Genomic DNA, 11393 nt, shown 5'->3' with positions numbered 1-11393 from the left:
AAATGTGTGCTGTCTTTTATTTTTTATTTTTTTTTTATTTATTTATTTTTTTTTTATTTATTTATTTTTTTTAATTGTCAGTGCTTTGATGATATCTCCAAATGTATTTTGGTTCAGGATACAGTATGTGTACGTCATCTAAAGCAAATATTAGAATTAAGATACCTATATTTTGTCATTTATTTGTTTTTAAATAAAGTTGTCTTGCATCTGCAACATTAACATAAAATACATTTTATGATTTACAAAAAAGCTGATGTTTTGAATAAATCACTGTTATAATGTTAAACTTAGAAACATTTTGTGCGAAGGAAACCTGGTCTAGAGTTATATAGCCCAAACAAATTGAAAAAAAAATTGTGTAATTTCTCCAAGCCGTTAACGGAATCATTAAGTACCCACCCCTATTTTTCCATTAAAACAGACTGAATTGTCTTTGTGGGTAAGAAAACAGTGATTAATAATTTTGCCTATTTTCTGACATGTTGTGTACCAAGCCAGAAACTGAATCCTAAACAGTTTATGATTAAGATTATGGGATTTCTTTACTTTCAATTTGAAACAGTGTTCTGTTTTTGAATAAAGGATGGCATTTAAAAAAAGAAGCCTTATTTAATGTGAATAATTGAAAAAAAATGTACATAATCAATTATTAACATAATTATTAGTTGCAGCCATAAACTCACATAAGTTTCACCCATTCAAAAATGTTTACAGTATGTTTGTTGTTTTTTTGCTGTGTTTTCAGGTGGTGTATATTGCCCCCCTTAAAGCTCTGGTCAGAGAGAGAATTGAGGACTGGAAAGTGAGGATAGAAGAGAAACTGGGGAAAAAGTGAGTTTGGCGAGATGAAGTTCACATAAACGTATACATGATTCTATCAAGGTGTTGCTATATTCCAGGATGAGATAAACACCTTCACATCCTTGTGAAATTGTGTGTGTCTATAAACAAGTTAACAATGTGGATGCAGAAAATCCCGATAATTAATGATATGAGAAAAATATTAATTGTAGTTACTGTAAAAAAGAAAACATTTCACTCGTTAAACATCCATCCATCCATCCATCCATTTTCTTGACCGCTTATTCCTCACAAGGGTCGCGGGGGGTGCTGGCGCCTATCTCAGCTGGCTCTGGGCAGTAGGCAGGGGACACCCTGGACAGGTTGCCAGCCAATCGCAGGGCACACAGAGACGAACAACCATCCATACGCACAAGCACACCTAGGGACAATTCGGAGCGCCCAGTTAACCTGCCATGCATGTCTTTGGAATGTGGGAGGAGACCGGAGAACCCGGAGAAGACCCACGCGGGCACGGGGAGAACATGCAAACTCCACCCAGGAAGGCCGGAGCCTGGACTCGAACCGGAGTCCTCAGAACTGGGGGGTGGACGTGCTAACCACTCGCACACCGTGCCGCCCTCGTTAAACACTTTTTTTAAACACTTTTTTTCTTATGTATATATATATATATATATATATATATATATATATATATAATCAAGGTGTTACATTGTTTTTCTTTTGTTTTTAACAGACAAAAGCGTGTTTATTGCAGAAAATGTTTTCCATGTTTAAATTTTATTAACTAGATGTATTTAAACAATAACGCAATGAAAACAATTATGAAAGTTTATAAGTTTATCTGTAATGTATGAGGAGTCTAAATTGGTTTCTGTTCCAAATCGGTGTAGAGTGGTGGAACTGACAGGTGATGTGACCCCAGATATGCGAGCTATAGAACAGGCTGACCTCATTGTCACCACACCAGAGAAGTGGGATGGAGTAAGCAGAAGCTGGCAAAACAGAAGCTACGTTCAGAAAGTAGCAATCCTGATCATTGATGAAATCCACTTACTTGGTATGACTTAAAAATTAAATCATTTCATTCATTTTATATTTACTGTGTTGTATTTGTGAGATATTAAAATTGGGGTATGAAACATTTGAGTGTTAAAATCATAATTCAGGAATAGGGAAAATACTTGAGTCAATTTCATTCGTTAAAACATTCAACTCTAATATCTCTAATGTCACTCTAATGTGTTCTATTCAAAAATAAGGTGAACATTTTGTGTGATTATAGGGGAAGATAGAGGTCCAGTGTTGGAAGTCATTGTGTCAAGGACCAACTTCATCTCCTCCCACACCTCTAAAAGTGTTCGAGTTGTCGGCCTCTCCACTGCGCTGGCTAATGCGCGAGACCTTGCTGACTGGTTGGGAATTGTACAGGTAAGGAAGCTGTGGTGAATGTTCGGGGCCAGCAAGGCCTCCTCTGTTGATCTCAACCTAAAACTTGTTCCATGAAATTATAACAGTTTATTTTCAGAGGTCTATTCTCTTCATTTTGTAGCATTTTTCTTGGCTGCACTGTTTCCATTTTCCAGTATGTGTATGCACATTAGTTTTTTTCCATGTCATTCTATATTAATCAAAAAACTATATTAGTAAAGGTATTGTTTCTTAACCCAATCTGAAGCTAAACACATCTGTAGCAATATTCACACGAATACTGTACATTTAATAATCAGCATCACTAGTGAGCGTGATGCATGTTATTTAAACTTTATTTTATTTGATAAATGTTGATTCTGAACTGCTTCAGAGGATACACGTGACACAGTTGAGATGCTGTGGCAATGCATTTTTGTTTTGTATTTATAGCATGATGTCGGTTTCTGTTATTCTAATTTGATGCCAGGTAGCATGGGAACTGTGCATTATTCATACATTTAAGATTCATGAGAAGTTATCTTTTTTATATTTATGTTGAATATAATTCAAAAGCAATGTCTCATTTTCATTGGTTAATTTCTTTATTTTTGTATCTATGATTTTTTTTTTTTCAGTTTCAAGTTATTTCTGCACCCACTTTTGTTTTTTATTTCATTTTGTCCATGTATGGAGATGAGTCTTCAGTCCTGCCACAAGATGGGGTTATTGCCCATGCTTGGGCTCTGATTTACTTTTTGCTGTATGTAATTGGTAGGCTGATTTGTAGCTCATCGTTCAATTCTTTATTGGTATATTTAAAATACTCAATGCACACAAAGACTGAACATGATAGTAACAGCATCCTAAATCACAATTTGATTTCACTGTTGTTGACACGGTGCTGCTGCACACCACCACAATCACATTAAAATCCATCACCACCATAAAGCTTTCAGACTTTATAGCACCGGTCCGGCAGCTATTTGTGCCTCGCTTTCTCAATGACAGTGATAGAAACCTCACATAACTACCAGATGGGGCTTTGTAATACCAGCTGCTCACATTATACTTTATGCATTCTGTTTTTCCCTTTCCGCTTTTCTTGTCTTTTGTTTGGCAGGTGGGCTTGTTTAACTTCCGCCCTTCTGTTCGCCCTGTACCGCTGGAGGTTCACATTCATGGATTCCCGGGACAGCACTACTGCCCCCGCATGGCCACCATGAACAAACCCACCTTCCAAGGTATGTCTCACGATTGTACTTTAATGTGAAATATCAGAAGAGACCTGAGATTGCATTTTCTAGTTCATATCATACACTCTTGACAATTTTCATTTGACTGCAATAGTAGTATTAATGCTAATATCAAACAAATCAGAATGTCACTAATGACAATTCATTTTCATTGGGTTTTTTTTTAAATATAATTATTAGGGGTGTGAATTGCCTCGTACCTGACGATTCGATTCGTATCACGATTCACAGGTCACGATTCGATTCGATACCGATTAATCCCGATACGAATTTATAAGTCGATTGTTGCGATTTTTTTTCATTCAAATTTAGAAAATACTAATCAAATTTAGAAAATACTAATCAGTAAGCTTGTAGTTTGTAAGATTTATATGAAAATGTATTATTTATTGATCTGAAATTTCAGTCTTATAGAGGTTGTAATCTGTTTCATGTTTTTAACAGGATTAAAATAAAATATTAAGGCTTAATGTTCCGTTCATATAACATTCTTCCATGCTCAAGGTGTGAATCCTAAAAAAAAAAAAAAAAAAAAAAAAAAATCGATTTTGCCTATTATTGAATCGATTCGAGAATCGCGCGATGTAGTATCGCGATATATCGCCGAATCGATTTTTTTTAACACCCCTAATAATTATCATCTTTAACTCATTCACTCCCAGCCATTTTCACAGATGCAACCCCCTTCACTCCCAGCTGTTTTACTGGATTTTGACTGATTTTGCAAGGCCCACTGAATATTGTGTTCTATTGCTATTCAAACATGGAACCTACCAAAAGAAAGATTAGTCTCTTCTTTCATCAGAAAAAAAAGTATATTTCTATCTGATATCGTTTTGCAGCAATTACCATTATAATGTGGCTAAGTTTCATCATTATTCACATATCTATTTAGAATTGTGACTAATTGAGCTTTTTTTCAACATGATCCTGGTTGATCTCCTTTACTCTGCTGCCACCTGTTGGCCGGTTGTGTAATAACTACCATTTCTTCAACTTTTCTTTGGCAGTTGAGAGGCTGCGTCAAAGCCTTCTGTATGCTCTAGCATGAAAAACATAAAATAAAACGTATAAATATGTCTTTGGGACACTTGAAACATTTAAAATAGAACATATTTATAAGTTTTTGGGAGCAAATGAGTTAACATACTTGGTGTGCTTATCTTCACAGCAATACGTAGTCACTCTCCAGCTAAGCCAGTGCTGATCTTTGTCTCATCCCGACGTCAAACCCGACTGACAGCCCTGGACCTCATCGCATACCTGGCGACAGAAGACAATCCCAAACAGTGGCTGCATCAAGACGAGAGAGAAGTACTGTGTATTACCACCGAGAGGCTCAATTACTTCACTATAGTGATTTCACAGTTCATGCCTACATGCATTGTACAATTTCCTAAGAATATATACTATGATAGAAAAGTCATGTGTCATAAATCATCTGCCGTTGGAAGTGAATTATGGTCTTGAAGACCTGCAATATAAAATATTTAGTAGATTTGGCCAGTTCAGTATCTGTACAGTTCCCTGGACACATAATTACGGTTTCACTTGACTGGGAAAAAAACATTTGCAAAATAGTACAAATAGAAGATATATACTGTAGTTGATTGGGCTTCATGGTAGCCCAAAACGTTAAATCTCCTTAGTATGTGTCAAAGAAAGACATATGTTGACGTATGATGTTCAAACGAGCTGAGATTCATTTTCCTTGAGATATTAATTTTCTTACAACTTTTAGGTATTTCTAGAAGTAGTTTTGTTGTAGCGTGCAACTTCACACACCTAATTATTTTTTACTGTAGTCAAACCTTCATTTTGCCCCTATTCTTTATTCTGTGCAAGTACATTGAAAACAAAGTTGACAGTGACTTGCAATTAGACTATAACATTATCTCGGGTTAACTAAAGGCACCAAAATAGAATTGTAATTCTGACTTATGTGACTTTATTTTGTGCTGTCTGTAGATTGAGGACATCATTGCCACAGTGCGGGATTCAAACTTGAAGCTAACTTTGGCATTTGGAATCGGCATGCATCACGCTGGCCTGCATGAACGAGACAGAAAGACTGTGGAAGAACTGTTTGTCAACTGCAAGATCCAGGTACAATCTTGCTGTATTTCTACGGGTGCTTTGTCCTCATGGTCTCCTGTCACCTCAAGCAGAAGGAAGTGTTTTGTCCTGTTTTGACGAAAGAGGATGTTGTTTGCTCATAAACCCTATTCCTATTATGATAACTTCTCTTCACTCCTGCCCACGCGATGTTGTTGCTATTGCTTTGAATAGATGTAATACATTTGAATGAAGACATGCAGCATTTATTGTTTGAATCAGCAATATAATAGGATACACCTGGACAGCCAAGCACATCTGTCAGTCACATATTGCAAAACTCTTGCTCAAAGGAAAAATGGGTGGAGTCAACAAAATGTGCCTCAATTTTGTGTATCACATCCAGGTGTAAATGCATACAAATAAAATCTAAAATATCATAGTCATCTTTTGTCAAATGTCATCAGGAGGTGAATGTATTTATTTCCTTTGAAATTGGCAGGATTTAACTATTACTGTTAACTGATCACAGTTGTCTGTATTCTCAGGTTTTGATTGCCACAAGCACTCTGGCTTGGGGAGTAAACTTCCCTGCTCATCTGGTGGTTGTCAAAGGAACTGAATACTATGATGGAAAAACCAGACGCTATGTGGACTACCCCATTACAGGTACAAATTCCTTGTGCATAAAGTTCTGAAGTAATTTTGAGTTAAAAAAAAAAAAAAAAGGATAATGATCGATGATAAGAGTGAGTAGTGTAGTTTATGTCAAGCTTTGAGATGCCAATTTTGAAAGTGTTCTTATTATGCAATTTAGGAAAAAAATGAATAATGTTAAACATACAATGTTATGTATAATATCAAACAAAATTGCAGTACACTCTTCACATTTAAAAAAAATCATTTTTATTATTTTAATATATCTATTGGGGAATATTGGTGCCACACAGACTTTTGCCAGAAATTAATTATTTACACATTGTTCCAAAACAGGTTGATGCTATTGAAAATAAATGCTAATTTCATTTTCCTGGTCAAAAGTTTGTTAGTGACAAATGGACCATATCTCCATTTCTCTTCCTATATCCATCATGGTAAAACAATTAAAAACCCTTACCTGAAGCCATTCAACTGTAGTTTAACAGCGCAGATGGCACTTGTTAACTTGGGCCACAGCCAATGCAGTATGGAATTCTTTGAACTAACGTTCAGAATTGTTTGGCAAAGTTTTAAGATTGATACCTTTCCTGACACAACTGCATTTACTTACTGGGGTCCCCATGGGCTGCATATTTTTTTCTCTCTCTATTTGGTCTATTTAAATAATAGTAATACAACAATTTCTGACAAAGTGTTTCTTAAAGCCAGAAGGTTGGAGTCTAAATCAATATAGACAATTCTGGAATGTCCGTAATTTGCCTTTTTTTTTTCTACCAAATTATGCATTCCTCAATTTTTACCATGGGTAGCAAACAATTCTGATTTGGAATTGCAACTGTAATATTGTGTACAGATCATGACATCTAAAATATAGACCTATAGTATTATTAATGTTTGTCTGTAGATGTTCTGCAGATGATGGGGCGTGCCGGTCGGCCTCAGTTTGATGACCAGGGCAAAGCAGTCATTCTTGTCCACGACATCAAAAAAGATTTCTACAAGAAATTTCTCTATGAGCCTTTCCCTGTTGAGTCCAGGTGAGTGCAAGAAGGGATTCCGAAGTCGTGTACATGTTTTCTGTAAGGCCTTCATTTTTATTCATATTATTATTATTATTATTACCATCATAATTTTTTGAATGATTATTGTAAAAGTGAGTGGTTGTTGTATCCTCAGCCTCCTCAGTGTGCTGTCGGACCACTTGAATGCAGAGATAGCTGCAGGGACCGTCTCTTCCAAGCAAGATGCAATGGACTACATCACTTGGACTTACTTTTTCAGACGGCTGGTGATGAACCCCAGGTTAGGTTGTTGTGACGCACGTTAACATTTAACTACTTCAGCTTAAAGAAGGATCAGGATTTCATAATGAACTTAAAAACACTGTGTGATTCTCCAACGTACTTTTTGTTACATACTGAAGTTATTTTACACTTAGAATTGCTCGACATTTTGTACCTAATGGCTTTTAATAAAGAGTCTGGTATTATTTTCTCTTTCATTTGGCACATCTAGTGCAATCATGACCTGGTGAAAATTGTCTTTGATTATACTTTGGCTAAGCCTCATGTGGTAACTGTTAAATGGCTCTGCCGAATATGGAACCTATTTACAACACAGTTTGATAGTGTAATCTGGGAGTCATTTTCTGTGAAAACTGGTCATTTTCCTTTCAGATGGCTATTATTTTCTTCTGTAAAGTGTATACAGACGTGTTTCCAGTAAAATAATTGTTTAATGCTCACCTAGTGTCAGACTTTTTACGAAGTAAAATCACCCTTCACACATCTATTCCGTACTTGACTTTTTAATACCTTATAATTCTAAGGTTTCATAGATGATACAATGTTAAAACAAAACAGAAAATAGTTTATCATCAAATATTACATAAAACTGACTTCAAATGGTTTTGCCTGTGTTCAGTTATTACAACTTGGAAGACATCAGCCATGATTCTATGAACAAATACCTCTCCAATCTGGTGGAAAGGAGCCTGCGAGACTTGGAGTGCTCCTACTGCATTGAAATAAAAGAGGTGTGTGCTTTTGTTGAGTAATACTTTTGTCTGAATTATCTGTTGAACTTTTGAAATTTCTATCCTTGTGAAGAACGACCGGTCGATTGAACCTTTGACATATGGTCGCATTGCATCATATTACTACCTGAAGCATCAGACCATCCGCTTGTTTAAAGAAAGACTGAGGGCTGAACTTCCCAGCCATGAGATTCTTTCCATTCTGACTGTGAGTACTATTCACATATCCATCGTTTGTATGTTAAAAGAATACTTTCTGATAACGAAAGAATTATTCCAAGACGTGTTGAACAAGATTCTCTACTAGTTGCCTTCTGGGGTTAGTGCATTGGTTTGGGATATAATTAGTCATAATTAGTTAGGTACTCTAATTATAACAGTAAAAATGAATTCTGAGCAGGTAGTCGCTCATCTCAGACTAACAGAGGAGCAAGGCAGGAGGTGGTAGACATATTTTGGAGAAATGAGGTGACGCTCCTTGACCTCCTCATTTCATGGTGATATCTACTAAAGATGACGTCACGTCTGAGCCATAAAGGTCAGATGTGTTCATACTGAAGGTTTTACTGTCTTGAAGAGAAAAAGTTTCTTTTCAGACTGAGTTGCTTGAAAACCAAGTAGCCACAATTTTAATTCCGCCTCAGGTCTTATTGGTCGCCAATGCGCACATTGGATTGACTACCAAAATCGCCCTCCATAAATGTGTTAAGCATGCTGTAATTAATTATCTTAGAAGATGTTTCATTTGTGTGAACGGGGCCTAAAGCAACAGCAAACCAACCCCCATTGCTCCTGCCTACAAGCTGCACCACAATAGTGAAGCTTTGTCAACCTGTTGCTTTACTTACTTTCCCCTTTTTGTTTCTGACACAGCACCGACATGTCTTCTCTGTAATTGCTGCAATCTAAGCCAAAAACACTCTGGAGCTACCTCATTATAAGACAGTTGTTTTGCTTCAAGCACATTATCATACTTTACCAAAACATACGTTTTCCGTTTCCTATGGTTATTACTTGGGGTGTTAATAAAAAATCGATTTGGCAATATATCGCGATAATACAGCACGCAATTCTCGAATCGATTCAATAGGCAGCCGAATTGATTTTATAACATCCATTTTTGATGGAAAAATATTCAACAAAACATCTAACTTTCATACCTTAAGCATGGAAGAATGTTATATTAATGGAACATTAAGCCTTAATATTTTATTTCAATGCTGTTCTAACATGAAAAAGGTTACAACCTGTTTGTTAAATACAGTGGCTCACAGTTATAAAACGGAAGTTTCAGATCAATAAATTTTCATACAAATCTTACAGTGTACATTGTCCAAGTTTAGTGAATGGTATTTTCTAAATAAAATAAAATAAAAAAAAGTCGCAACAATCGACTTGTAAATTCATATCGGGATTAATCGGTATCGAATCGAATCGTGACCTATGAATCGTGATACGGATCAAATTGTCAGGTACTAGGCAATTCACACCCCTAGTTATAACATTTTTTATTTTATTTTATTTTGCTGTTTAATTTAAGTCATTCACTGCCATTGACGGCTCAAGTCGTCAAAGTTCAATTTTTATTGGATTGGTTAAGTAATTAGTAGATTTGCCAAAATACAGCCATTTCTCCGATGGACTCTGAAACTGTGTTTATTTCGTAGAAAATGGGGCAATGATGTCATCTACCGGTTGGTTGGGCATCAGTAAAGTTGTTTCCAAGTTTGATATTTACAGTGGAGCATGCTCAGATTCGCCCCCATTTAGCACCGCTCTAAAAAATACAATTGACAAGTATACTTGTCAAAGGCAGTGAATTAGTTAATAATATGCAAATATGTATATGTCTGAGGCAGAATCAAAACAGAAGAATGTGTTGCTGTTGTCTGGAGTTTACATTCTTATGTAAACTTATCTTTTTATACAATCCATAAAAATGACTGAGCTGTATGTTTATTCCTGTCACACTTTCTTGTTGCAATCATGGCTTCAATGCTGCAGTCCTATTTTCCTATTCTGTGGGCAGTGAAGTATTGTTGCTGCTGCTTATGTTGTTTGCTTAGCAAAGTTAAGTGGTCTTTTATTTTCCCAGAACATTTATTTACAGACCCAAGACTGAAAATAAATCATTCATTAATGATTCCTTTTTATCACTCACGCAAGCAACCTTGACTTGGCTATGGTCATTTTTCAGCTCCTTGATTTTGAGACTGACTTTGACCAGTGATTGATGGTGCATTAACACTCTGCAAATGGGAGATGGCGACTGCAGTGCAATCGGAGACAAATGCCTCCTGCACAGCCTGTTGATGGGACTATTTTAGCCAAAGTTAAACTTGAGGGAATCAGTGAAGGTGTGCGTGAATTTTCCCAATTAAGTGACAGCCTGTTGTATCTTTATTTGATACAGGATGCAGAAGAATATTCCGAGCTCCCTGTGAGGCACAATGAAGACCAACTCAACAGTAGCCTGGCTCAACAGCTCCCCCTGAAGGTCAATCCTCACTCCTATGACAGTGCCCATACTAAAACCCACTTACTGCTTCAGGCTCACTTCAGCCATGCCCAGTTGCCATGCAGCGACTACTCAACTGACACCAAGACAGTTCTGGACAACGCCATCCGAATCTGTCAGGTACGTTTGCTGGGACATTAGGTGTCAGAATCACACAATAATGTATGATGACTTATTTATTGTATGGAGGACCAAAAATGACACAATAAATAAATAAAAACATATAAAAGTATCATTAGAATAAAAATCATGTGTTTGTCCATGAACATAAACATGAAATTTCCATCTTATCTCACCTTCTCAATTGCTTCTTCTTTCATGATGATTCCACCTCTAAATAGTAAAAAGTGTAGATGCACTAGTACATAAGTTGGAAGGCAATATGATGGGTATTAGAGATCAAGGGGGTGATGTGCCGCCATGGCTTGATGTGGCTGATTCCTGTACAGGGAGCTGTTCCAATATTTTGCTCAGTAGTCGAGCCAAGGAATCCGAGGGTAATGGCGGCGTTCTGTAGATGAGTGGCTACAAAGGGGATTTAGTGAATGGTTCAATGTGTGGCTGTAATAAGCCGGCGGAGTGCAGGATTACACTCAGGCTCTATACTTGTTGGGATTGGCCAGAGTAGTGCGTAAAGATAGGATTTGTTTCTCCG

General features: G+C 36.6%; 1 protein-coding gene across 2 annotated transcripts in view; it reads left to right on the top strand.

Moving 5' to 3' along the window:
- ascc3 (activating signal cointegrator 1 complex subunit 3) overlaps positions 1 to 11393 on the top strand; it is a 51221-nt gene that overhangs the window by 33314 nt on the left and 6514 nt on the right. The window contains exons 26-37 of one of the 2 annotated variants that reach the window (XM_077527208.1): positions 749 to 834; positions 1698 to 1864; positions 2090 to 2235; positions 3338 to 3458; positions 4642 to 4784; positions 5439 to 5576; positions 6074 to 6194; positions 7090 to 7222; positions 7362 to 7487; positions 8109 to 8220; positions 8294 to 8428; positions 10634 to 10858. In XM_077527208.1, coding sequence (XP_077383334.1) covers positions 749 to 834; positions 1698 to 1864; positions 2090 to 2235; positions 3338 to 3458; positions 4642 to 4784; positions 5439 to 5576; positions 6074 to 6194; positions 7090 to 7222; positions 7362 to 7487; positions 8109 to 8220; positions 8294 to 8428; positions 10634 to 10858 — 1653 coding nt within the window. The remainder of the gene's footprint in view (positions 1 to 748; positions 835 to 1697; positions 1865 to 2089; positions 2236 to 3337; positions 3459 to 4641; positions 4785 to 5438; positions 5577 to 6073; positions 6195 to 7089; positions 7223 to 7361; positions 7488 to 8108; positions 8221 to 8293; positions 8429 to 10633; positions 10859 to 11393) is intronic. The other variant, XM_077527209.1, reaches the window with a different exon arrangement.

Source organism: Festucalex cinctus, chromosome 7, assembly GCF_051991245.1.
Source record: "Festucalex cinctus isolate MCC-2025b chromosome 7, RoL_Fcin_1.0, whole genome shotgun sequence".
Taxonomy (NCBI): Eukaryota; Metazoa; Chordata; class Actinopteri; order Syngnathiformes; family Syngnathidae; genus Festucalex; species Festucalex cinctus.
Note: the sequence above shows the minus strand (reverse complement) of the source record. Positions and strands in the feature narration are given on the sequence as shown.